This window comes from Electrophorus electricus, chromosome 20, assembly GCF_041902795.1.
Source record: "Electrophorus electricus isolate QZ-2024a chromosome 20, ASM4190279v1, whole genome shotgun sequence".
In the NCBI taxonomy this organism is placed as follows: Eukaryota; Metazoa; Chordata; class Actinopteri; order Gymnotiformes; family Gymnotidae; genus Electrophorus; species Electrophorus electricus.
In genome coordinates this window covers 5053304-5067309 of record NC_137516.1, presented here as the reverse complement: position 1 = coordinate 5067309, position 14006 = coordinate 5053304, and the positions used below count along the sequence as shown (strand labels likewise).

The 14006-nt window shown below is 36.7% G+C and overlaps 3 protein-coding genes across 3 annotated transcripts; all 3 read right to left on the bottom strand.

The window, feature by feature from the left end:
- Nucleotides 1-536: 536 nt before the first annotated feature.
- LOC113578211 (taste receptor type 1 member 1) lies at nt 537-5194 on the bottom strand. Its single transcript, XM_027011329.2, has 6 exons — nt 5016-5194; nt 4232-4529; nt 3379-4107; nt 3044-3256; nt 2834-2954; nt 537-1471 (listed from the first exon to the last, which is right to left on the bottom strand). The coding sequence occupies exons 1-6, from the start codon at nt 5192-5194 to the stop codon at nt 537-539; spliced, it is 2475 nt and encodes an 824-aa protein (XP_026867130.2).
- A 530-nt stretch (nt 5195-5724) lies between these two features.
- LOC113578212 (taste receptor type 1 member 1-like) lies at nt 5725-9438 on the bottom strand. Its single transcript, XM_027011331.3, has 6 exons — nt 9287-9438; nt 8762-9059; nt 7926-8672; nt 7422-7628; nt 7091-7211; nt 5725-6659 (listed from the first exon to the last, which is right to left on the bottom strand). The coding sequence occupies exons 2-6, from the start codon at nt 9044-9046 to the stop codon at nt 5725-5727; spliced, it is 2295 nt and encodes a 764-aa protein (XP_026867132.3). The 5' UTR covers nt 9047-9059; nt 9287-9438.
- A 1848-nt stretch (nt 9439-11286) lies between these two features.
- Nucleotides 11287-13336, bottom strand: ndufa7 (NADH:ubiquinone oxidoreductase subunit A7). The gene is made up of 4 exons (XM_027011318.3): nt 13168-13336; nt 12851-12900; nt 12377-12514; nt 11287-11465 (listed from the first exon to the last, which is right to left on the bottom strand). The coding sequence occupies exons 1-4, from the start codon at nt 13216-13218 to the stop codon at nt 11378-11380; spliced, it is 327 nt and encodes a 108-aa protein (XP_026867119.1). The 5' UTR covers nt 13219-13336; the 3' UTR covers nt 11287-11377.
- Between the last annotated feature and the right edge of the window lie 670 nt (nt 13337-14006).

Sequence of the window (14006 nt, the reverse complement as noted above, 5' to 3'; positions counted from 1 at the left end):
CCACAGATGTGCATACATGCTCGAAAATGAAAAGTATAATTTAACTCAAAAATGAATAAAGGAAACAACTATTACTTCATTTATGTATAATGCTGATTAATTAATTAATTAAAAATACATGTCTATTACATAATGCCAGTACATATTTCAAAGACTATTATACATTTGCATGCCATGCTAATTATATATATATATATATATATATATATATATATATATATATATATATATATATATATAGAGAGAGAGAGAGAGAGAGAGAGAGAGAGAGAGAGAGAGAGAGAGAGAGAGAGAGATACACACATTTTACAACTAATCATTTTTTTTTACAACTAATTAATAGTAATAGTAAACTATCTTCTCTGCAGAATCAATTGCAGTATTATCAACAAGTTTATTGTTTCAATTTTAAGCTTTTGTTTTACTTTTGATGCTAGCTTTTGATGAACCGTGCTCAGGTCTAAAGCAGATGCTGAATTTAGGTTTGTGTTTGTGTACAATATGACATAAGAGCCATTCATCATCCCTATTGTAGCTCACATCCTACTGATGGTCTGGGTGTAATTCTGGATAGATGTCTGAAAGTATGCTTGTGTGTTCTTTTTTGGCTGGAAAATAATGACATAGCACTTTGGCACAAAGTAGCTCAGTAGGATACCAAATAAGCTAGATAGCTGGGCTATAGCATGGAAAAGCTGGACATAAACACTCTTATATGTGATTTCTGCAGTGAAGTAAAAGGACCAGCTGATATAGAATAAAAGCATACTGTAAGTTATGGATTTAGCCTCATTGTAGTTTTTTGGTAGATCAGTGCCCATGTAGGAGAAGGTGAAACAGAGAACACTGAGGAACCAAATTAAGAACACCATCATGTAGAATGGAACTTTGGCCCCTGATGAACAGCCCAGAATAATTTCATCTTTACAAGATAATTCATCCCTGAATGGAACAGGAGTTTGGATAGTTACCCATAAAATGCAAAAAATGAATTGAGCAATGCAAATGATAACTATAACAAGCCACTGGCCATTGTACTTTACCCACCATCTGTAAACCTTGGGAAACTTGGCGGCCATTTTGAATACACAGACAATTTGAAAGGACCGCACACCCATGCAGGAGAAACAGACTAAGTGGAAAAAATAAAACATGGCATTTCTAAAGACACAGTGTACCACTGTTGGATGTCCAAAGAAAAAGAAAACGCTTATACTGGCCAAAGACAACGAGGCTAACATCAGGAAACACATATTGCCACCTGCAGACTTCACTACTGGCGTGTTGTAATTGTATGAGAAAAGGATGGTAACTGCAATACAAGAAACAACCAGGGAGGCAGCAGAGAGCATGACCAGTATTGACAGAGGGTCTGCGAAAGAAAGATGCATGATGGAGCGCTTCTTACAGATAATGCTTCCCTCTTGTGACCACTCCTCTGCATTACATGGGACACATGTGTAGGGGTCTCCTGAAATAAGGCAAAAGAAGTTAAATAAATACGCGGATGTCTTAGCTCTGAACTCTAAATAAAGTAATGCACCTTTCATAAAATATAATATGAGTGAAAAAAGCAGCCAATTTAAAAGTAGGTCTACTCCGAGCAGAAGTAAACTATATTTTATTATTATTATTTCTTAAATATTGTTGGTAATCCTGTGTGACTTCTGTCAGAAAGGGAACAACATTAAATGAGTTACTCTCGCTGTGAAAGGAAAAGAACATAATAAAACCAAAAAAAGAACATAGTAGAACAAAGTTTGTTTGTTTTTTCCCCACAAACTTCCCTTTCGTGCACGCAAAGATACGTAGAGGTAGGCCCACACACTTCACACTTCGCATGCTTGCGATATCAGAAATAAAATGACATTGATTAAGCTATTCAGATTTCATTCCGAATGTACGTGGAGACTTGTTCATATACCGTGGCACTGACTCCCAACAATTACGCCAAAAAAACTGAGGCCGCGAACACGCACGCTCTTCAGAAGTAGAAAGACTCCATTTCAGCCTCCTTAAAACCCTAGTGTTCATTTAACTACAGCTAGCTGGCTTTTAAAGGCTTAACAACACATCACGAACAAGAGGATAAGCTACCTAACCGAGCCTTCAGCTTTATCTTGCCGTCTAGTTTTCTAATAAGATAATTTGCTAAAATGTGCAGGCAAAATGTGTCGACTGGAACTGCATTGCGGGACCTACATCGTCTACGGAATTTGAGTTGAGCAGCAATGTAGGACCAGTAGTCACGCGATATAAATTATAAGGGATAAAAATGATGACTTTTAAAATGTTCTGGACATTCTCTAGTGCAGTAGAAAGCCTCTGAAATGTAGCCATTACAAAAATAAACGTACCGCTCTATTGAACTACCTTACAAATATCATTTTGTTTATATAGATATAGTTTGTTTGTTTTTGTTTTTTTAAACGGTCGTCAGATTATTCAGCTTCCGATTTTAAGAACTCTGAGCATTTTTAGCTTTGTTAATGATACAGAACAGCCAACGTAATATAGACTTAGTCAGAACCTAGCGTGGAAATATATTTAATAACAAAGACTTAATGTATGTGGACAAATGTTTGTTTGGCATGACAAGGGCTTTGGCAGTTCTACTAGTGGTCTGATAAAATTAGTGAGCTACCTGTCTAAATGAAGCCTGAGTTATTCATATTAATATCATATCATTAATATTAGTATTATAACAAGTATTTTGAATAGAGAAGTAGAAGGCAAAGATCAGTATCATTGTTCTGACATGAACCAGAGCTTCCTTAGTACATGTCCAGATCAGGAATTACACTTTGGGAGCCTTTTAGCATATAATACTTACGAGTAACGTTTATGTAGGTGTCACTTGGGCAGATCTTACACTGAAAACAGCATGCCTGAGTGTGATCCTTTTCCCTATGATATCCCTCCGTACACTCGGCAGAACATTTTCCAAAAGGTGCCTTATAAGGACAAGAGTTTCATTATCAGCATTTATGGAGAGCCCTGCTGTGATACTCTGGGCTGTCAAAGAGGGTTTTACTTAACTTACAGAGATATCATTAACCCATTTGATGAGGGTCGTGTTGATGGTGAAAGTAATTTTTGGATATGTGTTGTATACACCAATCATTTCAATGAATGGGGGATTAGCCTCAGTGCGCCAGAGGACCACTCCATAACTGACACAGGGATCCCCATTTATATCATATTTTACTTGCTGGCCATTGAGAGAAAAATCCAGAGTCTTCATTTCCTTCAGAAGCTGCAGAACATCAGACAAAATGCTGCATTTGACAGATTTGTAAAAAAACAAAACAAAACAATAAACCTCCCAAAACATCAATGACACGTCATGAGAATGAGATGTAAACACATTCAACGTACCATGAAGGAGTGAACAGGTATGCTCCTGTTGCAGCCATTTGTACCACAGTGTAAAACTTTGTGTAAAGCATGTGCTGTTGTGTAGACTGCAGCATAAACAGGAAAAGAGAAAGTGGGATTTTCATTTATGATTTCCACTGAGCTTAAGTTTGTGCACTTTTCACAGACTTGATTGCACGTATTTTGCCCTTCACTTCCCACAGACTCATTTTGTCTGTAGGTTCTGTAGATGAACTTGTCAAATCCAGGTAGATCCATCACTTTCTCTGTAATGCCAAAAATGTTGCCAATGTTCTGAATTCCTGGTTCATTTTGAAGTTGTTTGTTCATAGACCAACCCTCACCAGCAATCCAAACTTTATTTCTGATGTTGTTCTTTATAGCTGATTTGATAACATTTTCTGCTATTCTTTGCATAGAGAAAACTATAATTACTTTTATGTTGAGTTTTTCAATTTTCTGAAGTGTTAGACGGTAATCAGAGTTTTCAGAGAGTAATTCTTGATAGGCTAGGCAGATGTTATATTGTGTACTATATTGGTAAAACAAATTTAAGCCATCTTGGCTGTAGTCATCTTTGCTGCCAATAAAGGCAACCCAGTTCCATCCAAACCTTTTAATAATGAGAATAATTATCCATATCAGGTCTTTGTTGCTAGGCACTGTTCTTAAAAAAGAAGGGTACAGTTTTTTATTACTTAGTTCATAACTTGATGATCCATAATTCACCTATAAACAGAAACAATAGAAAAGTGACTTTATAAACAATTGAAAACAAATTAAAATCCTACGGCAGTCAGGAGTCAAGGGTATCATTCTAATGTGAAAAAACAGAATAAAATCATTTCTTTACCATTGGAATGAGGTCCAACATGAAGAATGGTGCAACAGTAATAGTTCTAGTACTTTCATATGGACCAATGACAGCAATTATTTTTGGCTGATGGTTGTTGAGACGTCTATACACTGGAACTGATCCATTTTCAGAGATAAAAGTAAAGACTGAGGGGAAATTTTGTGTATTTGAGCAGTGGTCAAAGATCTCATAGCCAAGCGACACACTGGGCAGGAGGGTTGAGGAGTTGTTGATCTCCGCAACCGCAAACCTCATCACCTGGAGCATGTGATACGATGACTTATCAAATGCATACCTGCAGCAGGAGCAGAAGAAGACTGAAAAAAAATTCTCAATCTACTGCAAAAAGAAACCACCATCACTAATCACTAATGCATTCATCAGGTATGATTTTAGATATACAAACCAATATGTATTTTGCACAAAAACCATTATTTTTAGCCACAACTGAAGCTGATTGCAAGGACCAAATTTCAAGTATTTGCCACAGCTAAGAACTGATTGTAACTTTAATGTACACAAACTCTGCATGTGAATAGATATGCATATTGTCATTCTTGTCAATCTTAAATGTCTTAACTGAGAGATGTTAACCTAACAATGAACTGCCCAGTTTCACAAAGATGATATTAATATTTATTAATATATTGATAGATCCCTGTAAAGTACCCTAATGCCAGTTTTGGGTGCATCCTGATTTATAAATATATTGCAGTGTGTATCCATTTGATACCAAATTGTTTTAACTAAAAGGTTTAGAGAAAGAATGTGCACCACCTACCTCTGGCATGCAAGGGCCACTGGGTAGACCTGGCGTTTTGGTCGAAGAATATTTAACGAAAATAATCCACCCAACAGATAATCACCCTGCAAGCTGAAGTCAGATGCTGAGCAAGCAATTTTGAAAAAGAGAAGACTGGAAACATCCAAAAGAAAAACATAAACAGCAAGCCACCGCATTGTGCCATGTAAGACATTACGTGACACAGCGCTGTGTTGTGAGAGGCAGCTGGAAGTGGGGATGTAACATCCGTATCCACTTTACATGCAGGTGATCCACGGCAATTTGATTAAACCACTACATGCATCATTTCACATATAATTTCCATATTACAACAACATATCATTACAAACATACTGCATATTCTCTATAATTACAAACAAATACAAAACAAGTATATATATATATATATATATATATATATATATATATATATATATATATATATATATATATATATATATATATAACAATCTTTTTCTTCGAAAAAGAAAGTGAAGCAACATTAAACACCACATTACAATTACATTTGTTGAGCCATAAAATCTATTAAATGTACATTCAATAAGCATTAATTTACCCAATTTCTATCTTGCATTTAGAAGGACTGTGAGACTACTTGCTATTATTAATTACAACAAAGGCAAGAACTCCACCACAAAAATAATCCTAAACAGAATTTAGTAGGCTTTCAGTGTATGGTATAAATCTACATTTTGCTAATAGTCTTGGTGTAAGTCTGAATTGAAGTCTGAAAGTATGCAGGAGTGTTTTTTTGTGGTTGAAAGATAATGATGAAAGACCTTGGGATGAAGAAACTAAACATAATTCCATATGAGCTGGAAAGCTGTGCAGCTGCACTGAGAAGCTGTATATACTGTCCTCTGAGCATCATATATGCTGTGAAATAGGTAATCCAGCACATGTAAAATAAAACCAGGCTAAACGTAATGGATTTGGCCTCATTATAATTTTTTGGAAGATCTTTTCCCATGTAGGAGAAACAAAAGCACACAACACTAAGAAACCAGAGAAAAGACCAAACAAAGACATATGTGAAGGTAGTACCTATGCCACAGGTGAGAATAGTCTGGTCATTAAAAGATGTGTTGTCATTGTAGGGTTTGGGCCTCCCAAATAGAAGCCAAACCCCACAAGCAATGAAGTGCAAAGCAGTGTATACAGCAAGACAAAGCCACTGGCCATTGTACCTCACCCACCAGCTGTAGACCTTCGGGAACTTGGCTGCCATTTTGAAGATGCAAACAATCTGGAAGGAGCGGGCGGCCATGCAAGAAAGGCAAATAGTGTAGAAAAAGATGAAAAGTGTGTCCCTTAAGGCACAGTTCACTGGCTGAGGTACTCCAAAATAGAAGAATGCCCCAATGTTAGACACACTCAAAGAAAGCAACATAAGGAAGCACATGCCGCCACCTGCAGACCTCACGACCGGAGTGTTGTAGTTGTAAGCAAATAGGATGATGACTCCAATGGACAGGACAATGAAGGATCCAGAAGACAACAGAAAAAGCACACAAAGAGGATCCCTGTACTGCAAGTACACAACCGAACGCGTCCTACAGAACGTGCTCTGTTCCTCAGACCATTCTCCTTCCTTACACGGTACACAGGTATAACGGTCCACTAGAACAAAATGGGCGAAAACGAATTCATTTTAGACACGGTTACAGTGATTTAGACATGGTTACAATAATTATTATTATTATTATACATTTTTTAAATTGTGGATGATGTGAATAGGGGAACAGAGGGACATGGTGTGACCTTCAAAATATTTCACTCTGTTTGTATATTTGTGGTCAAGTTATAATAGGTTTCTAGGATCCGATGCACTGTGCAGTTTAGTTTAGCTGGGCTTTTTACACACACTGCAGGACTGCAGACGTGACAAAGGTTCTAACATATTTATGATCAAAGCAATAAAACAAAATTTGTAAGGCTGTACAGTTTTATCTATAATAACAACACATCTTTTAACATCCAGACTATTATTAAAAATTTGCTTGCTGAACTAAACTTATAGTTCCTCTAAGATACATACCCAAAGAGCTTACCTGTGGTGTTGATGTAAGTGTTAGCCTCGCATTTTTTACATTGAAAACAGCACTTTTGTATTGACTGTTGCACTCTTGCAGAACCAGTGTCACATTCAACAGAACAATTAGAAAAAGGAACCTAGAAAATATGGAAAAATCTGTGATTATTTTTTATATTAATGGCATATCTGATCAATTTTGTTTTCTGATATCGCGCAATATTTCAAACCTGAACATTTTGGATAATAGCTGGTTTTTTTCAACTTATTTTTAATCTCTTTAGTAATTAAAATAATTTTTATCAGCAAAGTGTTCAAAGCAACAAATAAAATTAACTTTAATAACTTACTGTGCCATTTTGATACCAGGGAATCAAGTAACTGTTTAATGTAAACTGAACAGGGTGTGTGTCATATGTTCCAACTATCTGAAAGAAGGGGGTTTTATGTGGCCTCCAGAGCACTACAGACAAACTAGCTGGTGGGTCTCCATTCATGTCATATTCAATATCTCTGTTTTGCAATGTGAAGTTTGACCTTTTCACATTTTGTAGAAGCTTGAATGAAAAGAGAAACAAAATATTAAACTGAATAAATCCAACTTTAAATGTTTAGATTCAACTTTTGATTTACATGTGTTTGGCTTGAAACATAATCGTCATTTTGATTCACCATTCTTGGTTTGAAACATAATTAGAATTGAATAATTTCATTGAAATAGCGTGAATATGATCAAAATGAATTGCATTCATCTGCAGTTACACATGTTCTTATGAATTATATATCAGTTAATTATTAAGTGAACAGACGTGTTATTTTCTTTGAAATGAACTCATACCCTAATAGAGGCTTACCAAATAAGGTGGGATATATTGAATTTTGCTGCACCCCATTGCACTGCAGTTAAGTGAGTGATGCAATGCATGGGCTAGGGTGTACACGGCTGAGTAGACAGCAAAAGAAAATGAAGGACTTTCATTCAAAATTGCCTCTGGACTCAAGCTTGTACAATTTTCACAAACTTGATTGCAGGTTGCTCCAACTGGCCCGCCCTCACAGTTCACACACTCAGCAACTTCAGTCTTCAATCGCGATTGGTAGAGAAAGTCTTTGAATCCAATTAAATTCAGAGTAATTTCTGAAACTCCAAAAATGGTTCCAATCTGTCCAATCCCAGGCACACCTGAGAGCTCGCTGTCCATAGACCATGCATCACCTGCTATCCAAACTTTGTCTTTTATATTGATCTTTATAGCTGATCTAATAAAGCTTCGGGCATAGTTTTCCAGGGTAAAAACTATGATCACATTAATATTCAGTGATTCAATCCTTTGTAGTATCTCCTCATTATCTGAAATTGTCTCAAGTTCAGTTGTGTATGCCAAGCATATACCAGTACCGTTAATGTTCTGGCGAAATAAGTCAAGTCCATTTTGACTGTATTCATCATTACTGCCAATGAAAGCCACCCAGTTCCATCCAAACCATTGTATGATTTGAATGATCAATTGTATTTCATTATTGTTGGTTGGTACTGTCCTCAAAAAAGATGGATATAGCAACTTGTTACTTAACGTGGAGCTGGAAGCAGCATAGCTAATCTGTGGGGGAGGGAAACTCATGTATTTACATACATTTATACAGTATGTTTTATTTCACAATTTTTTCTGAGTTGATCAAAAATACTTACCATTGGAATTAAGTCCATCATGAACAATGGTGCAACAGCCAAAGCCTCTTCGCTTCCATATGGACCCACAAGACCAATAACATTGTGTCTATAATTCTTAGAATTTGGTTCCACTTTTATTTGCCCATTCAGAGAGATGAAATCAAGATAAGAAGGTAAATTCTGAATATAATAGCAAATGTCAAAGATCTTATAGCCAATAGAAACATTTGGCAGAAGTGTAGAGGAGTTATTGATTTCTTCTACAGCAAACCTCATCACCTCAAACTTCCGATAATCCGCCATTGAAAATGAAGTCCTGCATTGGAAAGGTAAAAAGATGGCACATCCGTTCAGGACAGAAAAGTTTAAAGACTGACTTTTCTTGATATCCATCAGAATGAGCAGTCATGGTTGTTAAAGCCAACCTAGAGACCTGTATCAATTATTCCTGTTGCTATTGTACTTGATGTATTTAGTAGTGACTGCAAAACTACATCATAGAAAGAGTATACAGTACTTAATGTGAAAGTTTTATGTACTCACGTTGAGCAATTAAGAGCCACAGGAAAACTCGGGATTCCTGGATCAGCAGCTGAATGCACAGAAAAAACACCCCCAATTATATAGTCACCTTGTAAGGTAAATTCAGAAGCTTCACAATCATGTTTAGCAAAAAAAAGGAACACAAAATTCAAAAGACAGTTTAAAGGGGAAGAACACATCATTGTCCTTTGTAATGAAAATATAACAATATGACAAACAGAACACTAGTTATAACAATTAGACAGAAGCTGCCAAGATCATTTGGACTACTTTACATAAACTAATTTGCATTTGAAGGCAAATGTAATTTTGCATATGCGTCCAGAAACACTGACCTAATACCTCATTTGAAATTTCTAAAACCAATTCAGCATAGGCTACTTAGCCATATAGTCATTCGTCTTTGAGTCAATATACTTGTCATAATAGCAGTTTTAATAACACTTATCAACCATCACTCAGTTTAATAGAAACACTTACCTTTTACCTGCACTCCTTGGCCATTCTATTAGCTTCACATATATGTAGCTACATTTTATAGGTGTTTAACTGCAGAACGTTTCTGATCTGTTGCCATAGACAATTTACCCATTACCTTCAACCCTGTTCGTGCCTGGTCAGTATCTGGTCAGGTCCATTCATTTGGATTTGGGTATTTGGATATTATGAGCATATCAAGTTTTCACACATCAGTGTTACTGCTGGGCTAGTTAGTCACCCATAATTATCCAACCAACAGTGGTTCTGTGGTTAGAAACTGATCAAGAAACTGAGAAACTGATCAAGAAACTGAGCTGGAGGATCGCTGACACAAACCGTGTGTGGCAACAGACTATAGTCTCTAACTGTACACCTCCAAGTTTTATTTAATGTAAAGGGAATGATTTTAAGCACGTTTACTGTACAACTTAGAGATCACAAAGAAATCTTCAAAATGCGCACTTTGTTTCAAACTCTATTTTAGACACAGCACTGGGACCATGCAGCGAATCCAGGAAAACGCCTGACCAGCTGTCTAGAATTCCATGCCTGCCTTCTGTGTAGAGCAAGGTTCCCTGGCTACACATGCCGTACCACCAAGCTGGCATCGGCATGCCCTGCAGGAAGGGGCTGTTCACATTTTTTATTACTGCAATTTTCATTAGCCATCTGCAAATATTATGCTAATATAATCTCACCAGGAATGAAAAAAGGATGAAACGACTCCTTCGACAAACATTTTGCAATAACATAACCTACTTTTGCTTCACAGTTGTCTATTACTTTTAAACTCTCATGAGCATGTCTCATTATATCCAGAATTAGATAAGACATCACACGCAGTGTTGGTTGCTTTTGAAGTCATAAAGTAAAATTCAGTATAAAAAAAATTTGCATTACAGTCAATTTCTATTCGCAAATCTGGGTCACAACCTATAACTTACTTGAAATTTAATGTAAATCAAATATTCCTATCACTTTAAATGTTTTGTCAGGGAAATGCTCACTGAGAAAAAAAAAATGAGTAGAGAACCTTCTGTAGTTCAGAGCTAGGATTAACCTGTGGAAATCCAACTCTGAGACCTGTAGGAGGCTAGTTACATTATTTTTGCATCAACATATGATTTTTCTCCAGCATGTTTTGTACATATTGTGCGCTATTTATTTAAACTAAAGTTTGCATGTAGCGGAAAATGATTGTTTTGACAGGGACTTTAAAAACAGATTTAATCATTTTGCTTTATTTCTTCACCCCCTTTTCCTGCCATGAAAGTGACTCATGGATTACTGATGGAAAAAAAGAGCAGAAGCATGTGCCCTTTAGTAGATTACTGGCTGGATTACCTTTTAAGGTAATCTGAGAACAGACTGGTTTAGAAAAATACAATTTATTTGAGCAACTTTTTGATGACCCACTTCTCATTTAGTCAGGTTTACACTACATTCCCAGATGTGCTGGGTGGACAGGCTATTTCCTACATTGGCCATTATTCTAACAAATGAAATGACAACAAGCACTATCAGTTGAAACATGTGAATATGTATTTATACATAGTTTGCTAAGGATAAGATACAGGTTTTGACAATAAATTGATAACACTATAAGACTGCTTAAAGGTATGGCTGATCACTGGACAGCGGTAGCTCTTTTGGCTTGGATCCAGGAAGGACAGGAAGTTTGGTCTGTGCTGGGCCTTCACTGTGAACACACAGAAAACATAGAAGTAGAAGGTCAGGGATAACTGGATCAAGTGTAGAAGGGAACGAATGTGATTTTTATTCATTATTATTTATAGGTTATTCCAAAAGCTATGTCAAGTCAGCAACTAACGTATGAACACGTGCAGTATTCAACAAATAAAAAAACTTACATCAGAGATAAATAATCAAAATGAAAACACTTCTCTTGTTTCTGGTGAAATTACATGTGCTAAAAAAAACAGAGCCTCATTTGGCCTTACTGCACTTTAGCATTTAAGCTTTTGGCATTAGTGGCACAATGTATGGAGTCAGCAAGTTTGTGGAAGGTTGTGCACATCACATCATATTTCCCAGATTTGTAGCCTTCTGTATTGTTCTATTACAGCAATAAACCTGTGAGCACACCATTATACCCATAAAGCCCTGAATGTGAAGTTTCCTACATACTAGGACACAAACATTTCTCTCAAAGTAATGAAAAAGTGAAAGGAAAAATTGAAGTTCACAAAGCCCATCCCACAGCCATGTTCTGGCCTACACAGTCTGAAATTTTAAAAAATTATATTTATATGTGTGTGTGTGTGTGTGTTCCTTAAGGCCTTCACTGGCATGATTCAACATGCTGAAATGAGGAGGATTTGAAAAGACACGGAAAGGCCCTCTGCTTTGAATAAGTGAGATGAAGAAAATTTACAACGCACAGAAGTGAAAATTGGAAAAAAGCCCATGCCTACCTGGGTTGTGTTTAAACAATATGACAGACTATAAGGCCAATGCAGTTACAAACACAGTACAGTTGACCACAGTGGTACATAACAACTATACAACACCCAGTTAAGGTTGCAAAAAAGGAACCATAAAGACACTGAAGCTGAAATAACTACTTTAAGTAAGGTGATTTTAAATTACCTTCCGGGTGCTAGGGCCTTCTGAGAAGACATTATTATAGTCGGTGAAACAGACTCCCGTCTTCCATCTCTGGTATAATAGTAGTTATTGGCAAATTTGTGGCTGGGACCAACCGGGAGCTTGGGAGGTGGTTGAGTCCTGGCACCAGAACAAGGTCAAATGTATCAGACAGATGTCTCAGGTGGAACCAAGAGTTTAGTAACAGTGAGCTATTAAACCATCTTTATAGAAAGAAGCCATACTATAAATTCATAATTTTGAAATTAACATTATGCATGGCATTTTGGCCCGTCTACACAGCTGCTAGGACGGGTGTTAGGGGTATTCCTTTTGTTGCCCTTCTCGTCCTTTCAGCGTCAACAGATTAACACAAGATAGCTGTATTTTTATATAGTTTGAAATACCAGTGTGCACAACACCGAGGTGGATTTTTTGAAAGGGTTGACTTGAGTTGACTAGGTTAGCATTCCTCACCTTTTTGCTATTTCACCGTAACGTAACTGAAGCTTTTCCTGGAGGTTGTGCTGTGGAGAGAGCAATCATAGCATTGGGTTCAGCAGTCCTTACTAGCTAACCTACATATCTATCTGAATATGATAACGCTGAGAATTATTCAGTTTACTAGTTAGCTAGTAGCAAAGCTCTATGAAATCGTACGGCTTGTCAGTGTCTTATATTACCCACGTATTATGCGTGGATGTCGCTTGGCAATGTCACTGTCGCTAGGAATTTAGGAAATCTGCAAGACGTCTTTTGTTAACCTACTGGCTATAATTAATTATATCGCTTACCCCTGATAAAAAATTCCGTAGTCTCTGAATAATCTTTGTTGCTGTCGCCATAGCTGATTTCAAGGTGAAAAATCTGTCTTCATAGAGGCTGAATCAGAATCAGCTGTAGTTTTAGGACTCAACACTTCCAGCAACGGACATTGCGTTTAGCAAAACTGATCTGAGACCAGTTTGCGGCCCTTGTTTGTAACGCCCTCGAAACGGAAATAACTTTCTTCTATATCCCTAACAATTACGACCGGAAACTAAAAGTGCATTTAGCGCCCCCATGGCCTCACAGGAGAACTGCAATAAGCTCACGCGTTTATTGCTCAGTGAGGTTTTCTCAAGAATGTGCTCTTTAAACTGGCCCAAATTCACCAACGTAACAGTAAACTGCTAGTGATTCAAAGTGTGCAGACATAGTATACGAGACAGACTATTTATGTATCAACCCACATTACAGAGGACACAGTCGTGAGGGAGGAGGGCATCTACCAATCCCACCATTTGTGTAGCCCTATTATATGCTACAAACCAATATAGGATATTTATTGTTGTTTAATTAATAAATTGCTGTTAATACTAGTGTAAAAGTTAAACTTTTAAAATTTAATATCTAAATATGTATTCAGGATGTGTTCTTTTTTCAGTATATGGAGTAGGCTATATTACCTACCTCACTGTTGGAAATTCCTAAAACACAGTCTTATTAGAACAAGATTTAAGGTTAATATCTTATTTCAGGTCTGCCAAAGCTATCGTAAACAGATTGGCCTATACTTTATGACTAAGGCTACATCCAAATCTGTGTAAAATACTAAACAGTATGCCAAATTAAGATTAAGACCACAAATTAA

Bases quoted from the DNA above. Each gene is read 5' to 3' on its own strand.
- LOC113578212 (XM_027011331.3), bottom strand. From the start codon at position 9,046: ATGGCGGATTATCGGAAGTTTGAGGTGATGAGGTTTGCTGTAGAAGAA. The intron at 8,673-8,761 runs GTAAGTATTTTT...CCTCCCCCACAG, and splicing joins TGATGGACTTAATTCCAATG to ATTAGCTATGCTGCTTCCAG. The intron at 7,629-7,925 runs GTAAGCCTCTAT...TTTTCATTCAAG, and splicing joins AATATATCCCACCTTATTTG to CTTCTACAAAATGTGAAAAG.
- ndufa7 (XM_027011318.3), bottom strand. From the start codon at position 13,218: ATGGCGACAGCAACAAAGATTATTCAGAGACTACGGAATTTTTTATCA. The intron at 12,515-12,850 runs GTGAGGAATGCT...TTCTGGTGCCAG, and splicing joins TACGGTGAAATAGCAAAAAG to GACTCAACCACCTCCCAAGC. The intron at 11,466-12,376 runs GTAATTTAAAAT...GTGTGTTCACAG, and splicing joins AAGGCCCTAGCACCCGGAAG to TGAAGGCCCAGCACAGACCA.
- LOC113578211 (XM_027011329.2), bottom strand. From the start codon at position 5,194: ATGCGGTGGCTTGCTGTTTATGTTTTTCTTTTGGATGTTTCCAGTCTT. The intron at 2,955-3,043 runs GTAAGTTAAGTA...TGTCCTTATAAG, and splicing joins AATGGGTTAATGATATCTCT to GCACCTTTTGGAAAATGTTC. The intron at 1,472-2,833 runs GTAAGTATTATA...GCCTTATTTCAG, and splicing joins CACCTACATAAACGTTACTC to GAGACCCCTACACATGTGTC.